At 38.4% G+C, this 24071-nt stretch overlaps 1 protein-coding gene across 1 annotated transcript in view; it reads right to left on the bottom strand.

Annotated features, from left to right (window-relative positions):
* The window catches only part of lrpprc (leucine-rich pentatricopeptide repeat containing), a 70004-nt gene that overhangs the window by 27394 nt on the left and 18539 nt on the right, over positions 1-24071 (bottom strand). The window contains exons 12-23 of the mRNA XM_056238395.1: positions 19998-20116; positions 19831-19924; positions 18553-18622; positions 16293-16320; positions 16145-16202; positions 15036-15142; positions 14373-14450; positions 13940-14002; positions 13730-13843; positions 13149-13279; positions 9079-9164; positions 3320-3527 (exon numbers count right to left, since the gene is read on the bottom strand). Coding sequence (XP_056094370.1) covers positions 3320-3527; positions 9079-9164; positions 13149-13279; positions 13730-13843; positions 13940-14002; positions 14373-14450; positions 15036-15142; positions 16145-16202; positions 16293-16320; positions 18553-18622; positions 19831-19924; positions 19998-20116 — 1156 coding nt within the window. The remainder of the gene's footprint in view (positions 1-3319; positions 3528-9078; positions 9165-13148; positions 13280-13729; positions 13844-13939; positions 14003-14372; positions 14451-15035; positions 15143-16144; positions 16203-16292; positions 16321-18552; positions 18623-19830; positions 19925-19997; positions 20117-24071) is intronic.

Genomic DNA, 24071 nt, shown 5'->3' with positions numbered 1-24071 from the left:
ACTGCTTTTTTATTTCTTTTTTCCTTTACATTGAAGTGTGTGTGCGCGTGTTGGTAGTTAGGGAGGGTTAATGCTCAGTGGTTTGACTCGAATACACTGATCAAACAAAACTAACAGGATACGGCAATGATTTCTGAAAGTAAACGGTCCCGATTTAAACTTTCCAAAAACTGTCCTTCCTCGATATATATATGCAAGTGACAAACGTCTGGTAGCCTTCGACATCCTCTCCCTCTTTTTAGATTTCCTGTCCCTCAAAGACATGCCTTCCACAAAAACAAAAAGTTCTGGCAATTCCCTTTGTTAGGCTCATTAGAGATGGAGGATACGGATTGGGAGCGACGGCTGCTGTTGTCGTGGAGACGGGCTGACGGCTGTCAGAGTTAATCCCATAGAGAAGTGTTCATTAAGTCATTACAGTTGACATGCTGACGAGACACTGACACACACCGCTTTGTCCTCTTTAGCGCAGCCCAGACCAAAGAGGAGACAGAGACGAGTGGAGAGAGATGGATGACGGCAGAACGGAGAGAACATTCTGGAGCATTCTTTCCTTCTGGAGATCATAAGAGTCGTCTTCAGCAGGGGTGTCAGAGTCATTTTAGGTCGAAGGCCCGATTGGACAAAACTTATGCAAGTTGATTTTTTTGTTGTATTATTCATGATGTGTATGCGCAACAATGTTTTGAAGCTAATAAAGTCCTTATTCAACTTCATGCTGCTTTACTCACCAATATTTGGATGAAACAAAATAAATTTACTAGTAATAATATTATTTACCAATGTCCTTTGACTACATCTAAGCATAAAATAAGCTAATATTAATCGAACAATATTGACAAAAAAAAAAGACCTAACTAACTTAAGTTATTTTAACCGAACAATTACAGAATTGGGGAGGGAAATATATTTTTTAAATAAATCAGTGTGCATTAAAGATTTGTTTTTATGCTAAACTCCATCATCGCTAAAGTAGTATTAATATTCCTGTATATCTAATAATCATGTTTATCGACCAAGTAGTATTTAAAATACAATAAATACGATACAATACCGTCACCCGGCCTTTGCATGTTTATTGTATATGTTAGCTAATTTCACAGCGTTTTAGGCCACCAATGAGTGCAGAGTAACATTTTACCACGGTTAAATCCATTCTGCAGAATTCAACCATTTTTCCCGCTTCACAAGGATGAATAAATGTAATACTTTCCTAGGAATAAGCATCATTCTTTCTGTCCCCAACCAAAATATCCATAGTAGTTTGTTTAACTATGACATTAAATATGACTACAGCATATTGTACAATATCATAGACAAATCAGACAGGTACTACATAGTTCCCCATGAAGGCCGATTCCAAACAGGCCTGGCTGCTGCGAGCTCTGAGACTGCTCTCCTCCACTGGGATGTGTGGCTGCCAGTCAGAGCGTGAGAGTGTGTGTGTGTGTGTGTGTGTGTGTGTGTGTGTGTGTGTGTGTGTGTGTGTGTGTGTGTGTGTGTGTGTGTGTGTGTGTGTGTGTGTGTGAGAGACGTGAACGTTCACGGTTTATCAGAGTCTCTGCTGAGAGTCGCTCTGATCTCTCCGTATCTGCTTCTTAATGAACCTGAGCTAAATTGGAAACCTTATCGCACACAAGGCAGCAATTAAAGCTTGCACGTGCCAGTGTGGTTGTGGCACTCAAGTGACAGGAAAACAAACAGTCTCTGAGGGGCACCCAGGAAGCCCGTATGTGTATGTTGACTATAGAGCTATCAGTGAAGGTGTATTGCCAACCTCAATATCCCACAGTGGGGAGGGGGAAAGGCACTTACGCAGTGCACCGCATGGCCCAGGAAAATCCAGTAATTAGCACAGGGTGCATAATTAACATGCAAATTAGTTGATCTGCTTAAAAGCTGCTCTTACAAATAGACCTGAACGAATGGGGGGGTGGAACAGAGGGGCCCAACTTGTGGAAGTTAATTCCTTTTCCCCTCATGCTGCATTTTGCTATAAGGTAATGACAGATTATATGAAATGAACAGTGAGACGACAAGCTTAGGGAGGAGTGGAACTCTGCCCTTTACAATCTAACATTGTTATTAATGTTTGTTTTCAGATTATATTCATGTTGTTTCCAAACTCACTACTTAAAGAGGTCATACCATAATTGTTTGGCCTGAGATCCTCTTATAATTTTAGTCAAGGTTTCTTACAACAAAAACAGTCCGAATTTAGTTAAACATTATCACTTTTATCTTTGAATGTGAAATGGTCTTGCTGTTGAGTCCAGAAGTTTGTGCAGCCCTATTTTTCGATAACATTCTGAATTAATTGAAGTCTGAATTACATTTGGACAGGTTCACCAAACAATCTGCACTGAAATGTGCTGCAAAAACTGTTAAGGTTAAACTTAAACTCCCAAAGGTTTCAAAATCTGCATATACCTTTTGCATTCCCGGGTCAGTTATGACCCAGTGGAACTTAAGCTTATAAAACATTAATTATTTATTCATTTTCAATTAAAAAAAACATATTGCATCTGATTAATAACTTCTTAGCAACTTGTGAATGTGCAAAGATGTAAATGTTTTTTTTTAAAGTTACCATGTTATAACCATGTTTTTACAACATTAACCGTTATTTTATTAATTGGAAAGGGTCAAGACTATAATTTTTTTTTAACGTTTTTCCCCCCATAAAAACTGTTTAAAAAATAAAAAATAATAAAAAATTTGGTTTCACTTTATTTTGTGGTGTCCTTGTTACAATGTGATTACACAAATACAGAGTAATATTAAAGGGCTAGGTTTTTTTTTTGCTCACAAAAATTATCCTCGTTGCTTCATAATATTAAGGTTGAACCCCTGTAGTCACATGGACTATTTCAACGATGTCTTTACAACCTTTCTGGGCCTCGAAAGTTGCAATGACGTTGCTGGTTCAGAAACCTCTCGGATTTCATCAAAAATATCAATTTGTGTTTTGAAGATAAACAAAGGTCCTACGGGTTTGGAACGACATGAGGGTGAGTAATGACAGAAATGTCATTTTTGGGTGAACTAACCCTTTAACTAATGTACTTACTAAAGGATTTGGTTTAGTTGCTTGCAATAATTTATAATGTACGGTTATTACTATAAGTAGTACATAAAGTGCTTCAAAACTGACCTAAATTCAAAAGCATGGTTAAACAGCAACCTTGTTAAAAAGTAATGTCATTAGGTTGCAATGCAGGGATCCTTCAGAAGGATGTGCAGAGCTGTAGGTGCGACATAAGACAGGAACAGCACAACGTTTGGCAAGATTCTAAGTATATCGAGTTTACCAGCTTACCTCTCCAGATAGCAAGCAATGAGGGGTGAGCAGAGGTTATTGGATGGTTTGGCCAGGCCCAAGGTGAAAATGGTTTCCTGGAGGCGTCGAATAGTGTTGGCATCTCCTTTCATTGCAGCTGTGTTCATCGTACGGGAGAGCAAACTGATCGAGCCGTCCCTTAATGACACATCTTTTTCCTTCATCTCCTTCAGCATGTCTATCGCCTCTTTATGACGCCACGAGAGAGAGAGAGAGAGAGAGAGAGAGAGAGAGAGAGAGAGAGAGAGAGAGAGAGAGAGAGAGAGAGAGAGAGAGAGAGAGAGAGAGAGAGAGAGAGAGAGAGAGAGAGAGAGAGAGAGAGAGAGAGAGAGAGAGAGAGAGAGACAAAAGAGATTTACAAAAATATCAGACATTTTGACTAGTTAACCAACAGCCGACTTTTGCACATCACTGCTTGAAACTTCTACATACAACTAGTGATATATGGTAATGGTATGCAACCACTATTCTAGTGGCTACTTGGTACTCAGGGTGCAGTCTGCTAAACCGCAAGTTCATACAAAGGTTTAACCGTCTCATTGACTGTTTCATAGACTTGTGGAGATTATTTGTATATCTTTACGCTTTGCCATCCCCTGATGGGCTGGCGCCAGACGAGAGAGTGCGAGAGAGAGCGAGAGAGGGGAAGAGGTGATAAAAGCCCCCTTAGATAATTTCATGTGGGGAAAACAAACCGCTATTAAAACAACATTTTACACCCAGCGGGGATGCAAATGCTGCCGTATAATGCCAATTCGCCGCTAATTACTACTTGCATTTCTAAACGAGACTACAATTACAGAGGCCCCCACAATAGTAGGCTTTTTTTTCACGGTTCCCTGCAAAAGCATGCCGGGAAATTATAGGTGTGCGGCGAGTGCCCGGCGTGAACTCGGCGGGCTCTGGTCGTGGATATGCCGCAGATCCGCTGCCGTAATGGAGGCTTTTTACTGGGCGATGCTCCCATCTGGCAGAGGGGCGAGGGTCCACCTCCACAGCTGCTCTGTCACCAAGCCAGATAATTAAGATGTGTTTACGCGCTGTTTAGAGGCTAGCTAATGGGCTGATACCGATAGGGCCTGTTTGCACTGGCGATACTAATCATCTAGAACCGAGAGGGAGCGAAAGAGAGCGAGAGAGCGAGAATGAGGATACCATCATCACAGCTGTGTGAATATGGGAGTCTGTGTTGGCCACAGGCACTCAGACAAACTCCCAAATTCCTATGACTCACAGCGGTAAGGCTGTTCATCTCCATTTCTTCATAATACTTAAAGAAAGTCATAGTTTCTGTGCCATAAGCGAATTGCAAAAATAATGGCATCTTCCATTGGTTAATAAACAGATATTCCTACCCAAAACTAACATTATTGGTAACTTTATTCAATTGCTGTTGTGACGGGATACTCAAACAAACAAACAAAAAGCACACATTTCTGTCCCACTAGCATCACAAAACAGAATTTCAATATTGACTGTTTAAACAAGTTTCTTAAAAACTGCCCATTTGCCATTGATTAAACTAAAAGATAATCACACATTGAATGAGCCAATGTTACCATGTCAGGCTGCAATTATACACTACTGTTAAAAAGTATGCGGTGGTAAGATTTTAATTTTACTTTTTAACTAACACTTTTACTCACCAATGACACATTAAATCAAAAAACTACTGATAATAAGAAATGGTTATTGAGCAACAAATCATCATATTAGAATGATTTCTGAAGGATCATGTGACACTGAAGACTAGAGTAATGATGCTGAAAATTCAGCTTCGCCATTACAGCAATATATAACATTTTTAAATTAATTTAAAATTAAAACAATGACTGTTTTAATGACGAAAAAAGTTATTTAATTGTAATAATGTTTCATAACATTACTAATTTTAATGTATTTTTGATCAAATAGATGCAGCCTGGTAGAGACTTATGTTAATTTAATATAAAAAATCCCCCATATTTTGGACAAATAGCGCAAAGGGACAACCAACAAATGCCTACTTTTATTTGCATATAAAACTGAGGATTCCAGTAGTAAAAACCATTTAAGGAAAAAAAAGGAGAAAAAAAACTCCTTTACCAAATGAGTATTCCTACAGTGTTTTGACAATAACAAGGACCTCAAGTATGGAGAGTAACGGCATGCATATGGAAATATACAATGTAGGTCGACCTACAACAACACAGTTCACTTCAGTCTCCACACACGTGCGCACACACTCAAACAGAGAGAGCCAGCTTGTTTTAGCCCACAAATTCCAATCTGTCACTTCATCACCCTGCAATTTTTGTCCTGTTGTTATGCAAATCCAGCACAGTGCTCCGTACTGTCAGGAAAAGTGATGAGCCAAAAGGAACAGTAGAGCAGGGACCAGGAGGTTCAGCAGGGTCATGCTGAGTTTTTAAGAGGCTGCTTTTGTATGATAAAGCTCCGTTCACTTATCTACTCAGTCACGCTGTTATTCAGGCACAGATCTCATCCTTTCCTGCTTTTTTAATTTTTGAGGATTGTTTTATCAAGATCCCAGCAGTCAGCCCATTTAAATAGAGGCTTGTCGTTTAAGAAGCGCTCTTGTCTGAAAAGTGCCACATGTTTTGTGTTAACAGCTGGATATGAATTGAAGCAATGGAGGTTAAGTGGATCGCCGGAGGGCGTCGTGACAGCGATACCCACGAGGGGATTAGAACTAACAACCTCTTGATTCTTGGGCCGTCGCTCTAAGCACTCAACCATGTACTTTCCTTATAGCCCAGGGCTTTAACAAGCATTGTTGTACAGCAGCTCACTGATGGAGTACAACGTTTAAGCCATATAAAAGGAGGCTATGTGCTAAAGCTGGATGAAAGTCATGCAGAAAGAGATGAATTTGTCTTAATGTACCTCCCAGTGTTCTACTGAAGTACTCGCCAATTAAAAACACTTTTCTGGGGTCTTCGATTCATTTTCTCTATAGATAAATTGACTCACAAATGAACCTTTTTAGACAGACCTACCATGGGTATGGTTAAACAATGATATGAGTCAGGGTAATTACTTTTTTTTAATTACTGAGATCCACCCAACAAATGAGTGAACGCCCATCTCGCTCCGATATCACAACCAAGTAAATGAATTAGAATAGTAAATATTTTAATATATTTAAAATATATTAAAATGTTAGATCAATTCTACTAGATGTACACAAATATATGTATGCATATTTAGTATGTGTGATCATAAAATACCATAATTTTTTTTTACTTTTATATCACTATGCTTAAAGAAAAGAGCATTTCATTTAAGCATAAAAGTATTTAGTACACATCTTTTCTTAAGCTTTTGGTTTAGAATTGGTGTAGTGTCGTGATTTATCTCAGAGCTGGCTAATGATGATGATACTTTATTTTTCCTGCTGAGGGAAATTTGTTATGGGCATACATATGAAGCTGTGCAACAAGACAACACATAAATGACAATCACACGTCATGTCATGCACACTAGAATTCAACAATTTTATGGAATCGTCAACCAGATGGGAGTGGTTCGAACTCTGGGTAGTCTCGCGTAGCCAGACCTTCAGACTGACGACAGAGGGTCTGGACTCCATAGCAGTTTTCATTGGCCAAGGACCGCCCAGAGGACGTCTGACTGACATGTAAAGCAACCAATCACAGATTGTTTTGTTCCGCATCATGTTTAGGGGCGTGAATATGTACCATCATTGTCCCTACAATAACAGACTGGTGTGTAAAACTCTTGGACATATTTTAAAGAGTATATGCCGCAAACTTTACATCACATACTTTTGAAAATCCAGCATTTAGTTGATCCTGATAAGACCTTATTGTCAGCTGTAAACATGATGGCTTTCTTCTTCCTTAAGTGGGTTTGGCGTCACGGCACCTTTGTTTTTAAGCGGACCGTTAAAGAACGCGACACATGTATCCCGGACATCCTGTAGAATTCAATTAATCAGATGACGACTTTGAAAATGTGCCTGAAATGTTTCCAGTTAAGTGTGCCATACACATCAGACGTTGAGCCAGCGGTCCGTGGGCTGAGACTAGATACTAGGTTAAAAAACTTTAAGTCTTGTTTATCAAAGATTTGAGATTTCTGAAAAAGTAATCAGTCACTTTTGCACTCTATTGGAATCAATCTTGAGTGTTGAGTACTCCAAGCACTTCAAATGAGTATGATGTGTGAGCGTTTTAAAACAATTACTTATGCTGCCTTATAATGTAGCGGCCTATGTAGGCAGTAAACATCCAGGACGAAGTCTATGTTCTGGAATAGAGCCAAAGAAATGGCATAAAATTATGAGCAGAATAGGGTGGAAATGTAACAGCTCAATGTGACGGTGCACATGCGCTACGCCACTGCTCTGAGGCGTCTAAACTTTTGCACAATACAAGGACTTGATAAACATGTCCTGAGGCTACGGATGACCGAGCAAGACAGACTCCTGAGTTGCAAATGAAGCCCCTCAGACCACTCTCTGGTCATACGAAGCACAGTTCACACATCGCTGGACCACAAACAGCAACCGAGCTGAACCCGGCTTCAGCCATATGAGAAAGCTCTGATGGCAGACAGCTCAAATTCTTCCTATCTGACAGAACCACTAATCAAACCCTATCAGCTGTTGGTGGTAAATGGGCCCGAATGGACGACTAGCAGCAGAGCATACCGGCCCACTGTCTGATATCACACACACTGAGGTAAACAAATATCACACAGCCCATTAGTCCTCCGGCTCATTCTGCGGCCTTCTGCCAGCCTGTGAACCGCTAACAGCGTTTTACGAACTCCGCAACAAATGTGAGGACATGAGGGAGCAAAAAAAACTAAAGTAGGAAGGAACAACAGGGGGAGAAAAGGTTTCGAACAAAAACAAGGCCATTAAAAGCCGGGGCAGCCGGTGCACTACGGTGCCAAGAGTCATGATCTTCAAGCGGATCGGGTTGCGGCGGTGATGCGGGCAGGCTGGGGCGCTGAGGTGTGTTAATGTGAATGACAAGCTCCGAGCGCACACCGGTGGGCTAATGGCCACCGGCTCGCTCTGATGGACACACATATACATACACACACACTTTCCTCATCACACACTTTCGCCTGAATTCACATGCAAATGTGCGTGTGTGTGTGAAATACTCAAGCACTTTCTCCGACATGATATGCCATTAGTATCAGGACGGATTTCGGTAATTCTGTTAAAGTGCAGTCGGTCCTGTAATTTTCCCTCGCTCGGTGACAGGATGAGTCCGAGCGAGAGGGAGGGGGCAGCCAAAGAGTGACACGCATCGTGAAAAGAGAGACAGAGCGTGTATTTTCACCATCACTGTGTGCACAAAGCAAAGAGGAAACACTTTTATTGTAATTGCGTCTTACATGAGCATGGAGAAATCCACCATGGAATTCAGATAATGGCTGATTAATGTCCCCGTGTGGATAGACAGGTGTCTCGGACCTCACTCTCGCACGCAGACGCACTTGCGAAACGTTTGATTCTGAACGCCGCCTTTAAGAAACTAATTAAGCGAGTGGCAAGCTTTTGATAGCGACGTGATAAGTAATACAAAATTCTCATTGGTACCTTGACATCCTAAGTGGTTTAAAATGTGAGGCAAGGCACACCTAATGTGACAAACTAAACTAAATTATTTCATTAATCTGAGATAGTGAAAGAAGGCATCTGCAATCATTTCAACAGGGACCAAAGCTTTCACATGGACACCGACGCGGCCACTAACCTTCCAGCTTGCCGTGTTTGGATAGCACTTGGACCAAGGCCACATACTTCTGAGCATCCAGCGCCACCTCGGAGTCCTTGCGAGCTCTGAAACACCAAAGAAGAAGAGTAAATAACTCTCTTTTTCTTTTGTGCTGTGAATGTTTTAAATTCAAAGAGATAGTTTACTTTTAAAATAAAATAAAATAGTCATATGCGTTTTGAACACCATGACGAGGTGAGTAAAAAATGACAATTTCATTCATGCAAGAAAAAAGGTGATATTTAAAAACATCCTGGCCGCTTTACATTAAATCAGGATTGTGCTGTTAAGCTCCAAAATTACCAAACTGTGACTGATATACAATAGCGATTCTGTGAAAAAATGCTTTATTATCATTTACTGATCATCTTAATATTCACTATAGCTCTATTCGGACAAAACAGCTCAATTCATATGGATTAGTTTTACTATCTCTTTATGAACTTTTTGAAGCGTCAGAGTGTCAGTTGCGTAGCTGTCAATGGAGGCTCTCCAAAGCTCTCAGATTTCATCAAAAAGACCTTCATTCGTGTTCTGAAGATGAACGAAAGTCTTATGGGTTTGGAACGACGAGTAATTAATGATAGAATTTTCATTTTTGGGTGAACTATCCCTTTAACACCTGGTGTGTTAATCCATCTCTTGTCCACTTTTGACCACTACTGTCCTGACTTCTTCAAGGGGAGGGTCTATCTGGGGGTAAATGCATGGGCTTTTTCAGATCTTTCGATCTCATGGTCGAAATAAGCTCGCGCAATTTACATATTATATAAACACGACCAGAGACGACTAAAGAAAAAAAAACATACAGAGAGCATTAGCTTTCATTTCTGATCTGATTCAGTTGCAGGACCATGCCAAACATGGTGAGTGCGTGTTAGAAATCAGGAATGGTGCGAGAACATTGGGATTTGTCTTTAAACCAAACATAGGTCTTCAGCCGTTTAGGCATTAGGTCAGAATGTGGAGAGAAGGCAGTCTATTCGACCACATGAACGTCTACACTATGAAAGCAATCCAGTCAAAGGAGTTTTCGACTACCTCTGCAAGTGGTTGTAAGTGGACAAGTTTAAAACTTTTTAGACCGTTCACACCTGTATTTAGCATCATCCACATGTGATCCGATCTTAATAGGAGGTGTAAACAGGACCAGAAATGAGTCTCTTTTTTTCCCTATAGTGATGTAAATCCGAGTGAAACGGCTTCTTTTAAATTTTAGGGAGGGACTTGATTATGACCATAGGGATCATAGAAAGTGAAAACTAAATGGAAAATTGTTTCATGCGAGTGACAGGTTGCTGGAGGGAAGGTATTATAGTCCCGTTCTCGCGCCGGTGCACACATCATCAAAGAAGAGATGTCGTTGTGAGAGGGACGTTAAAGATGTTAATAAAGATTTAGAGGACACGTTTTTTTATAATTATGTACATGGATAAATCAACCTTAGATTGCTGGCATAATAAACAATGCAATATTCCAGAAAACAATAAGAATTGATGGTAACACTTTACAATAAGGTTCATTAGTTAACTACATTAACATGAACTAATAATGAACTGCACTACAGAATTTATTAATTTTTGTTAATGTTAATTTCAACATTTACTAACACTTTATTAAAATCTTGTTAACATTAGTTAATGCACTGTGAACTAACATGAACAAACAATGAACAGCTTTATTTTTTTTTAACTAACATTTACAAAGATGAAAATATACAGTAACATATGAATTGCTCATGGTTAGTTCATGTTAGTTAATACATTAACTAATGTTAACTAATGAACCTTATTTGTAAAGTGTTACCAAATTGCTTATTTTATGGAGACTTTAACAGCTCACTGAATGGAAGTACTATAAGTGAACAAAGATGTAAATTTAGGAGTGACATAAGATGATGTGAAACACTCATATGGACTAGAGCCCGACCGATATGGATTTTTGGGGGCCGATGCCGATACCGATATTAGGGAGTAAAAAAAGCCCGATACCGATATATCGGCCGATATTATTTATGTGTATATTATAATACAGTAGCAATATTATGTGTATTATAGTACAGTATACCAGTCAAAAGTTTGGACACTTTCCTATTGGTGTGTACAAACTTTTGATGGGTACTTTACACAGTAGCTATAAACAGAATAAATATATTTTATAAACACGTTTTGCAATGATCACTCAAATGTGGTAATCAAACACTTGTGTGACACAGATATGTAATGGAGGCAGGGGGAATGATAGAATGAGATTTATACAGTTGAGCTGTAACCAAACTAGTTTGCATTGCATGTTATATTATATTATATTATATTCTAAATACTGTTGCATAATCTTCACTAACGACTTTGTCTTTTAATTTAGTCATAACTATATCAATAAATATATAAAAAGGGTCACTGACAAAACCTTATTATCTTCTATTTTTACTCTCAATTCCTCTAATCTACCAGTGGAGGAAGAACTCAGATCTTTTCACTAAAGTAAAATTAATAATATCATAATGAAAACGCTTTTAATTACATATGTACAGTACTTTTATACTATTTTAAATAATTAGTAAGCAAAACGTACTAAACGTGAAACAAGGCTACTCTTAATGCAAAATGGCCCTATATAAAGTGTTATAATTATATACATTTTTGGAATATTGCTTGATGTTGTAACGTAGCGTTATAGGCAGAATGAGCTTTAACACGGTGTCTACACCGGACGCGGCCGTTATTGCTCGCGTCGCAACAGCTGTTTACCCTAGACAAAGCAGAATCAGTTTACTGTCGGAGATCGCTCGCTTCGCATTTTAATCAATGTTTCATCAACCAATTGCCTTAATAAATAAGAAGTAGGCCTAAATATAGCAGACAATATAATCAGGACTTCTCAGCTGCGCGCTTGCAATAGTCACAAAGCTCACATACGTTACAGAGGCTATAGCAAAGAAATCAATTCTGTGAATTACACTGCGCAAATCACAAGTAGGCTACTACCCACCGGATGAAGAAGGGTTGGCTCTCAGTCTCCACAGGCAACATAAAATATTCATTTTATTTTATTTTATTTTTCGTGTTCGCATTTATGAGGAAAAAACCATGTTACAGACGCGACAGTTCAGCACTACGGACGTGAGCGCTCTGAAAGCGGCACTAAAATATGCTTTGAAACTTTCACATAGACATCAAACAGAAAGCACAAAACCTTTCGTTTCAAAGTGAATTTCGTTTTGTATTAATTGTATCTTAATTGTAATCAATGTTTCATCAACCATTTGCCTGGATTTAATTTATAAGAAGTAAATTTAGCAGACGATAGATAATCTCGACACGGAGGCGCCTGCGGGTGAACTGGAGCTCGTCTCATGAACCGAAACTCAGCGTATAGACCTGAGAACTGAAATATATCTATATTGAAATGTCTACTTTTAAACAGAACAATTCAAAACGAAAGACAGACAGACTCATGTAATCGTATGAAATGTGCATTTCTCTCTGGCACGCGTTCACTGAAGATCGCGAGTCAGCATCGTCAACTTCATCTTTGACTGACACTGACTGAAAACACTTGTTTATTAATAAACAATAAAAATGTCTCCTTGCTATATTTGTTGTATTCATAATCATTACTTTTGCCAGTTCTTGTGACAGCTTTTAGGTGCTTTATTGGCAGCGCCACCCTTACATGAATCACCGCACCCGCATTTTTTTAAATATTCATTTATCGGCCATTATAAATGCCGATACCGATAGTTAGGAAAATGCCTAAAATCGGCCGATAATATCGGCCCGCCGATATATCGGTCGGGCTCTAATATGGACTAATTTTATGGTGCTTTTGTGTCCTTTTTGAGGCTTGAAGCTCCATCTCTACTCAATGTATGGAAAAAGTAACCAGAACACTCTTCAAAAATGGCCTTTCATGTTCCAAAGTCTTACGGGTGTGGAATCATGAGGGGAGTAAATCATGCCTATTTGTATTACTTGTTTTGCTTTGTCGACAATAAAAGGAACAGTTCACCAAGGATGTTTGTATGATGATGTGTACGTCAAACTTACAATTCCCTCTTAAGTTTGAGGGCTTCCTCAGCATTGTCATGGCGACAGCACATGTTGATGAGCATGGCATATGTGGCGGGAGTCATATCTGCTTCATACTGAGTTTTAAGCTCCAGAGCTTTCTCCATTTTCTGATGAGAGATCCAAAGTTGTGGGGAAAATCAGTTACATATATACACAAATACGGATAGATGGTTTTGAATTTACATTTTTGTTTGCGAAAAGTAAGCTATTTCCTATGAAAGTGTGAGACTTCTGATTCATAAGCCACTAGAGGTAAATAACTAGAACAATAAAGTGCAGTAAACAGTACAGCTATTTGAGCTACAAACTAGTGCGTTGATTAAAATAAATATGATATAAAAATAAAATATAATAAATAAATACCAGTTTACAACACCAAGCTGTTTTGTACAGTTAAAATAGCTGGCTAACACAGGAAACCTTGCACATTCAATTTAAATGACCAAGCCCACTCTTAAGTTGACCACTAAATTGACCACTATAAATGACTATAAAAACCAGACCAGACCAGAACACAAGCAAATCTTGTGAGTATTTATGAGGAGAATAGCCCTCACCTCCTCTGTACACAGGTGAGCAATAATTTTTTTGAGGGTGGAATTGGCGGGCTTGCCCTCAGCTTTCAGCTCTGCCAGGGTCTTCTCCAAGAACGAAAGTCTCCCCTCCAAACCCTGACACAAACATGAGGATATTTGACTAACATAGCTCACCTGATGTATTGAATACATTTGGTTGAGAAAGAAAAAAAAAAAGAGAGAAAAACTTACTCTAAGCAGTGCCACATCAGTCGCCATTCCATTTTCCTTTTTATCCACAAGAGCAAGGACATCCTGAAACATAAGTTATGAACTGCTCTATTAACAGTACTATAACAGACCCGAATAAGACAATTAAACCTAGATTTGTAAAGTTTTTGAAGAAAATATTAGTGGTGTTTGCCCATGCAAAACTGATTCACAAGTATCTCCTTCAATGGGAGTCTAAGGGATATTTTGGACTACTTATTTTTGCCTATATTTAGATAGGACAGTAGCCCGAAGTGCAACCGCACCGTATGTCGCAGGCTCGCAGCCCTTGGCCACATGGCTAAGGTACCGACTAAGATTTCTTTATTCTCATTTTATTGTCCGCCAGACAAAAAAATATCAGGTATGACCATTAGTAACATTATACTTGAAAACACCACTAATTATAAAATACCTTGATGAGCTCTGGAACATGGTAGGACTCCAGAATGTTCCTGATTCCTCTGAAGATATTCAGTGAGATGTTGATATTCTAAAAAATAAAGCAAAGAACTTGACATCAAATAACCACTCATCAAAATAAATAAAGAATTAACGGAATTGAGACACTAATGTGGGCCAGACAGCAAAGTTATTTCAAAATTATTATTTTCATTTCTGATCACTAAAGTCTTTTAAATGTTCCATTTAATGGTAAATAATCATCAAAACTTTAGATGTGGAATTAAACATTTCATGTTCTTTGCGTTTTTTTAACTAGTTTTTAATTTAATTTTGCAAGCTAAATGCTCTGTGTACTAGCTTAGCATAACACTAATTGATTAGCTTGCTAGCTTAGCCTATACCCTCAATTATAAGTTTTATAAAATTAATATATATATGCTAACAAAGGCTGCATTTTTTTGCTAAAAGAACAGCATTTATTTGAAACAGAAATCTTTTGTAACATTATAAAATGTTTTTACGGCCACTTTCGATTGGTTTAATGCATCCTTACTGACCCCAAAATGAATGCTATTGTACATACAACGGCTACCCCCTGGGGTCCTAGACAGACTTGATTTAACAGGCAGACCAAACTGTTAATGACACTACGCTTGTGTGTTTGCAAATGTACCATGTTCTTAAGCAGGCTGAAATACTCCCTAAGCTTCTCTTCTTTGGATTGCACCTCCCCCTCGTTCATGGAATCGATCAGGCTGTAAAGGAAGTAGGCCACATTTTCTGCAAAAGGAGAGAAGAGCCAATTTGACACTTTCTGCTTTTTATAAACAAATTAAAAGTTATATAAAAATAACAAAAGGAGCTTCCTCAGAACCAGAACAAAAATATTGCAATCCAGCAAATAAGCTCTTAAACTGCACATGTGTTGTGCTGACACGGGCAGCTTTGCTCCAGATTTGACTGAAGTCTGTTTTAACAAGTGGCTGGCAGCTGACAGCCTTACGCACACATTTGCGTTGTGCACAGTGATGGGATGAGACAGAGAGACCGTCTCTATCGCTCCCACCTGCTCGGACACCAGCGCGGAGGCCTGCTCCGGTGCAGCGAGACGACAGACACTCGCAGAAGCTCTGTTAACTCAGCGCAGAGTCAGCAAGCACACAGCACTCACACAAACATGCACACGGCTACTTTTCAGACTGCATCAGACACACACACTTAATGCAAAGTACGGCTGTCAGGATAAACTCCATCACAGCTAGAAATCCAACAGACACACACACACACGATACCGTTAGTGAAACCAGCTCAGAGGACATATAGGCATAGAGATTTACTAGTGCAGCGTTTCAGCAACCTCTTTGTCTTGTACTATGCATCCCCACAGCTCCAGAAGTGGCATTATACTGGCTATCAGCAAGGATTATCATGAATATTATGGCAATTTAAAAAAATAAATAAATACATTTAAAAAACTGAGAGAAAGTCATTTGTGTAGCATATAAACTATAATTTTTAGTATGACATGCTATTCTCTATTAACTGTAAATGACATTTCTCTGAAATTGTAAAATGAAGTGTCAGTTTTTTAAAGATGTAAATATTGTACTATGAATTAATTTGTCATACTGCAGGACCATTCAAATCAACAGTAAAGTTAAAAAAAAGAAAAAAGATTCTCATAAATAAAAAAAAGGATAAATACAGAATATGAACAGCCAAGTATTTTAATCAAAGATGCATGCAGTTTAAGGGGTGTGAAAAACAGTACAAGCAACATACCAGAAGTTTCAGGAACAGCTTGATTGAACCGGGCGTCTTTATAGAGAAGCTCTGTGATCTGTAACAGCAGATTATGAGGGTAGTTTAACAAAGGTTATTTTCATTCAATTTCCATAATCTTTCTCAAAATCTCTTGCTTCACTCATACCTTTGCCATGATCTCCACATCATGAAACCTGTAGGGGGCAGTAGAGGATCAGAGATGACTCGCGTTCAAGACAGAATATTTCAAATCTAACATCTGCCAGACAGTGATCAAGTATTCATTTGGTGTGACAGGGATTAATTTGACCAGTGAGAACATATACTGTAGCAGGGCCAATCCCACACCTTTTGACCAATCAATGTCCACGATTTCTATCCATGATTGTTCCAGTTATACCCATTTTACTGCATAAGGAAAACAGTTATATAGAGACTGCACTTGTCCAATATTTTACACGCATAACTAAAAAATAATCATAAAAAAATCTGTATAAAGAAATTATATAAAGTAAAAAAAAAGCAGAAAGACCATAGAATGTGCCAAATACTGAAAAGGTGGGAGATTAAAATAACTTTGGTGCTTAAGCTCAAAAAACATACAAAGTTCAACAAGTAGAGGATCTCACACATAATATAATAAAATATTTCTTACAAAAAATACTTTTACAGGCCAGATGCAAGGACAAAATGTTTTTCATTCAAATAATAAGTGTCGTAACAGACAATAGCACACCTGATTCTATTTATATTAAAACATTATCGTATTACATTCAATTAATGTACATTTGTCAAATTTTTGGTAATTGTATTTTTTTTGCACAGTCTGGTATACTTATGAATATTAGTGTGCATACATAGTGTTTATGCTATTGAGGAATATCTATTTTTTTATTAACTTTTTGAGTTTACTTAATTGGATGTTTGGTATTATATAAAAAGAATCAGGTGTGCTATTGTCTGTTACAACACTGATGATGATGTGAATTTGTTTAGTAAGAAATCTACTATTATGTGTGAGAGCTCCTCTTCATGTTGAACTTTTATAAAAAACTAAATCAAACATTTTATTCAGCACACACCACCATCCAAAAGCAGGGGGGTTAATTAAGATCTTCTTTTTTCAGTTTGGCTGTAGCATTTCTATCGTAAAGAAGAGGCCAGATATTAAAGATTAAGAATACATTAAATAAATGTCATTTGTCCAAAATTAAACATGGATTTGATCTGCTGTAAAGTGTAACAACACCAAGCCGTTGGTGCCCTCTGTAGGCATTTGTTATAATACATAATGTACCTAAGATGATCGTTTATATTATGTGTATTGTGTATTTTAACTGTTGTTCAATGAAACCCTATGATTACTTGCTTTTGATACTTTAATTGAATCAAATAGTATTGGTATTGTCGTATTGCCTCATTGTTATGCATTTCAAGTCATTTTAAAGGCTTAAGTCTTTGCTTGGGTCTATTTTTATTACCACCCAAAAAATCTGATTACTCGATTAATCGTCAAAATAATTGACCGATTACTCAATTACCAAAATAATCATTAGAGAGAGCCCTACATAACATTATAATCAATATAATTTAATATAATTATAATATATTTATATCTTACTGATCTTAAATCGCTCTGAAAACTTCTAGAGCCTCAGTGGTCACATATGCAAATGCACATACATTATGAAATCAAGATGCAGTGCTGGTAGGGAATGTTGACGGCGGAGACAAGGAGGGAAAAAAGATTCAACATTGTTTAATGATTAAATTATCTAGTGACCTTGACTATTACAAGAGCAGGTCGCCAAGGAGACAGGGCCCCGACAACCCCCTCTACCCTTCTGACAACCCCAATTACAAACCTGACATCCATCGCTGCCGGCAACCTCCCTGCTCCTCTTTCACATCTAAATGCTTTGCTAAGTACAGAGGACAGCAGCATCTGCTGCCCTACGGCCTCGGTGTTCAAATCAGATTTAAAAACAAAGCTGGTCCTTAACTATTGTGCATGATGGGATTGATTTTAGATCTAAGCTGAGTGAGTGCACTAAGTGATACCATGAGAAAATGATGTGATGAATAAAATACCATGACAGGTTTATGAGTATGTGTGAGCAATGAGGTGATTGTCTGGGGGAATTAGCCCAAAAACAAATGCTGCCAGCCAAGTTGATGGGTAAAATGCCAATGTGAGCACTTGCATCTCGCTATCAGTGGCAGTCAGGATAGTTAGTAGTCTTTCAGCATTGGACAGAGGCATCAGAAGCAAAACAACAAAAAGGACAAATTCTATTTGCATTCTTCCCATGCTGTAATTGGGCTAGAGATGACTGCGTCCATATGCATGAGATGACGAATGAATGGCTGTCTAGCCAAAAGGCAGAAAATTTTACGTGCAGCGTTTTTTTTTTTCTGTTACTTACCCTCTGAATCCAGAGATCAGACTGGATCTGAAAGCACTGAGGTCAATGGCTGGGAAAGCAGGTGAAGACACTGCAAGAGTGAGAATATATGAGTGAAAGTCATGAAAGCAGAGACATTTCACCTCATTTATGATTATCTTTTTTTTTTTTACATTGTAACTTAAGCTATTTTTTTAGTGCACTTAATGTTGATTCATTATGCATTTGGACCTTTTTCTCAACTTTTTGAGAAAATTACGGCATCTGTCCCTATGCATCTTGGTCAGATGAGGAGCTTCACATCCTGTCTGTGTGTCTGTGTGTCTGTGTGTCTGTGTGTCTGTGTGTCTGTGTGTCTGTGTGTCTGTGTGTCTGTGTGTCTGTGTGTCTGTGTGTCTGTGTGTCTGTGTGTCTGTGTGTCTGTGTGTCTGTGTGTCTTCCGGACCCAGGATTGGTTCCATCCGGACTGCAAGACAAGTTACAACAGTTGTACTACTTGTACAGTTTAAGTGAGCAACATATCAAAACAACAGAGCTGGACACAACACAAACACTTCGGCACTATGTCCTTTAATATTTTTATCAAGCTCTAAAATGTGTTTCTTTTAAGCCCTTCCTGCGTGTTTTGCTACTCTCCCCCAGTTAAGACAAAGCGCCCCATTATTGATAAAACGAGAGCTTCATTCGATAATGCAGATATTTTAACAACAGTAGCACAAACACGGTGGTGAGCAGAAAAAGAGATTGATACTTTCATTAAAATACGACTCCAGCCACTCAACTACACCAAGGTTGTGAAAAATTAATGAAGTGGCGCCTTTACACGAGAACATTTTTGTCTACATTTTGTCGAATGATCATTTCAGCATATTAAGAACATTTCATAAAAAACAATGTTCTAATTGGGAAAATTATTTAGAGATGTCATCATTTCTGACTCGGATGGGCAAGTACTACAGCTGTCCACATATAAATGTATAACAATTCCAAGAAAGTATTGTCTGTACAGAGTCTGAACCTCTTGGAAATTTAACTGAACACCCCTGATTAAAAGGATTAATGGGGACACAGTGTGGAATCGGATGTTTGAGTGGCTATGTAGTCCTGATGGGCAGCAATTAGTCTCCGAGTGATGAACGCTCCCATACAGAGTACATCTAAAATAAAATCTCTACAGAGCAGTGTCACATACATATAATCTCATATAAGAGAGAGAGAGAGAGAGTGTGTGTGTGTGTAATGTACAGAGAGTGGTTGGGAGAAAAGAAGAGGTACATTTTCATAGAAGCTAATGCTTACTCAGAGAGAGTAGCCTTGCGAAGTTTCCACGTGATGCTTCGGTTCGTAATTCTGCTGCAATCAAGCTATCTGTGTCCAGGTCAATACCGGCTTCCTGCAATTATCAACCGAAATTAGAGTGTTTCGGAACAGTCACAACAAACCATACGCATATCCAGTATAATTACCTTAAAAGAAGTGTGGGCACTGTCCAGTGATGCGAAAGACGGCAGAATATAGTTACTAAAAGTATCAACGTCTGCCGGGACACCCAGGTCTTGCATGCCTCTTAGAGCTTCCATAACACCTGAAAGGAAACAAAAAGTGATTTATTTAGACATGTGCACCTAAAAAATTTAATTCATGACACACAATAGTCGCGTCTGCACCGGAAAAAGTTGGCTGAAAGACTGATGCATATGGCACAAACAATTGGAATCACTTCAGGACTTTCAAAGTCGTCATCTGATTGGTTGAATTCTACAGAGGTTCCGGGAGGTAGGTGTTTGTGTCTCTTTAATGGTCCGCCAGGGAACAAAGCCACCATGCCGCCAAACCCCTCATGGAAAAAAAGCCGTCGTGTTTACAACTGTGACAATTAGCACTTATCAAGACCAACTAAAAAATGCTTGTTTTATACACTGCAAAAAAATACTTTTCTTCCTTAAGATTTTATTTTTGTCTTGTTTCCAGTCTAAATATCTAAAAATTCTTAAATCAAGAAGCATTCTCTAGACAAGTAATAAATTGTCTTGTTTTCAGAAAAATAAGTTATTTATAGTCAATTAGAGTTATTGCTTGAAAAAAAGCTAAATAATCTGCCAATGGGGTAAGAAAAATAATCTTGTTTTTCTGTTTGAAATAAGATTATTTTGCTTGTCAGCTGTCCACGACAGTCCTAAACTTGTAAAGGTACCAACACAATAACACACTCAGCAAAATATCATCTAATTATCGTTATCGATAAAAAGATTCTTTCCCATTATGTGGAAGAGAAATAAGCACAAGCCATTTTATCATAAGGACAAGACTAATGCTATTTTGGTTTGGTTCTTTTTTTAGACCAGCAACATGATTTAAAGCCCAAGGCTGTTTACAATTCACTCAACCAGGTTTTATAGAGAAAGCAGTTATAAAAATAAAAAAATAAAAATTAGATTTTCATCACATCCGTCTTCCTATGGCATGGCCTGGAGGAACACCCCCTTCAGGCAGAGGATTCAGGCCTCTACCCGGCTCTCCAGCAGGACCCTTCACTCCCGCCTAAAGCACCACATGCATATGGAATAGTCTCTCGACCTACTCGGGCAAACGTTTGTGTGTGTGGGAACACGTGAACCAGCGATTTGTGTTCTGTTTACTCTTCACCTTGGTCCTTAGCACTCTGTATCTAAATGCTCAGGGGACACCTACACACCTGAATAAAAGATAAGCGCTGCTTTTATCTGCCATTAAAACCTGCATCTGGCGCCAGGAGCGGACGACCACCGGTGTGCGAGAGCATTAGCCAGGTAAAGCACCTGGAGGCTCCATCCAACCACCCATCTATCCCATCTCTCCATTTCATTCTCATCTGTGCATCTTTCTCCATTCATCCTTTCTTGCAATTCAGTAGCTCTTTGCTTTCAAGCAAACGTAAACAGTTGACCAGACACTCTTCTCAATGGAGCCTGAGAGCCGTCTGTCTATTCATTCTTTCATTTTTATGAGAGGAGCACACCTGTTTTGCTGTTAAATAATCCATCAATCCATTTGTCAGCCATAAAAGTTGGCTCAGACAGTGCAGGCCGATAGGTTGCATGTGAATGGGGATGCAAAATGGATAGCCAGTCACATCACTTGCCGATTCAAGACTTTCTCAATTCAGAAAGTGTGTGAGAAGGCTTTTATGGAACAAATCCGGTTCAATGAATTCTCGGGTGACCTCCAGATTTCTGTTTGCTACATCACTGGGTTTGATGATTGAACTAAGTGTGGCAAGTAACCAAGTCTGCAGTCTCTTACTTAAGGGGCACTAAAGGGGAGAGGTCAGGGTTCAAACTGTCAACAGAGCTGTATTTCCAAACAAGCTCAATTTTAAAATGAAATGGACTTAAAGCGAATAGTATATCTTGCTAAAAGCAAAACTTGGGACTGTGCTTGGGTCTGTAGAAACAGTGAAGCACATGTAGGCTACAGCTCAAAAGTTTGAGGTCAGTAAAAAAAAAAAAATTCTAATTCAGCAAGGTTGCATCAAATTGATTACAAGTGACAGTAAAGACATTTATAATGTTACAAAAGATTTCATTTTCAAATAAATGTTGTCTTTTGAACTTTATAATTACCACAGAATCCTGAAAAAACAGTTTGCACAAAAACATTAAGTAGAAACACTTTTTTCTTTTTCTTTTTTACATTGATAATAAGAACACCAAATCAGCATATTAGAATGCTTTCTGACGGATCATGTGGCACTAAAGACTGGAGTAATGATGCTGAAATGACCATCACAGGGATAGAATTACATTTTAAAATGTATTCAAATAGAAAATTATTAAAAATAAAATACTGAACTTTTCATCTAATAAACGCAGCCTTGATGAGCATTAAAGACTTTCCAAAAACCCACACAACACAAATTAAGTCAACCAATGTACCACATGGTGAAGCCATTGCAGTGTTGCTGTTCTATGTAATCCATAAAAAAAGAAAAAAGTGTCAGTGGAGTGGAAGCAACAACCAACAAAACACAGATCTACAACACACATTATACAGGAAAATTAAAATTAGAGTCCCCCTGTGGTGAAAATCAAGTTTTTAAATGTTAATGTGCTTTAAGACAAACCATGTGCAAATTCATAAGTCAACACCATTGCTGAGTATTCTCTCTTTAAAACTGCAGTGAAGCAAAAGCCAGTCTCAAAAACGTGGTTTGAAATCGCTGGTGTTTCTTACGTCACAAACTACCTTGTCACCAATCACGTCAACGTGCCGGCGGGCTTTGGCATATCATTAACAGCAAACTAGCAGGTGAGTCCAGGTTATCCCAGTATATTTTTCTGTTGAAAAATGCCTTTCTCCGCTGACGTTCTGAGTTGTTCAAGGAGTTTCTGATGATTGTTAGAAGGCAGCTCCCTGACTGAGATGGCGAACGGGAACATGGTTTGTGTAAAATTAACAACACATTATTAGCTGTTTACCTTTAAAGTTTAGCGAATGGATCTCTATGACTGAGTGGAGTCGGGGCTAATTAGCATATTCATGGTACAGCATATACTAAATGAAGCAAAGGTGTAGAGTTATATTCAAGCTATTTTTAAGACATGAAGACTTTTTTTTTCACAGGAAAAAACATTTAAACATCATTTTGGTGACCAAAAATGACTTTTAAGGGATACAATTATTGACTACAGGGGGACTTTAAAATATGAGCGCAGAAAAAAAAAAAGTTTGTGCACCTTGATGTACTTTAACAATATAACCCTATGACAACAAACTCACAAAAATCTTAACATTAGAGATTAGTAATAACTATCATGAACAAATCAAATGCATTTTGATAAATTATTCTTTGAAATGCATATCAGCATAGAAACTTTGCAGAGCTATAGGTCTAAAAAAGAGGGAGAACGTTTAAAAGGTCTAATAATATATTCTCCACCGTACTGTGATTTCGTGCATAATACAGCGCAGTGATTGGATTAAAAGAGTTATTCTCATGAATAATGCAAAAAAAAAAGCTCAAAAACGCATGACGTAGACTAGTACTCACAACGAATTTACGCATCTCACTTTTCATGACTTTGGTTCAACTTTGCCTTTTAAACAAGATAAATGAAATGGGTCCAATAAACAACAACAAAATAATTACTTTTCCTTAATAATAAACAAAGAGTGCTGTAGGGTTTCATGACATTTTAAAAGGACCCAGCATCCAATGCAAGTGAATGGCAAAAAGATATAAAAAAAGGATTTTACAAAATGTGACTAGTGCAAAGAGCATTTAAGATGCAGATGTAAAAGCTTTTTGTGTGCTACGTGAGGGGCTGAGGCATTATTCTCGCGCCATGTCACAAGCAATGAGCTGTATTGCTTCTTGAAACTGTCAAGCACCGCTCGCTCGCGGCTGGCAAGACAAAGCTAGCATATGTTTTTCCAAACTCGCCGGCCCAAATCCACACCTCATCAAAATGCATACTTTTCCCCCTCTCCACACTTGTGAACGGGTGGCAGGAATACCGGTGGGTGGAAAGGGGGATGGGCGTCTGCCCGCTGGTGACACC

This window comes from Rhinichthys klamathensis, unplaced genomic scaffold (assembly GCF_029890125.1).
Source record: "Rhinichthys klamathensis goyatoka isolate OS25496 unplaced genomic scaffold, OSU_Roscu_1.1 h1tg000522l_1, whole genome shotgun sequence".
In the NCBI taxonomy this organism is placed as follows: Eukaryota; Metazoa; Chordata; class Actinopteri; order Cypriniformes; family Leuciscidae; genus Rhinichthys; species Rhinichthys klamathensis.
This window is presented reverse-complemented; position numbering and strand designations above follow the sequence as displayed.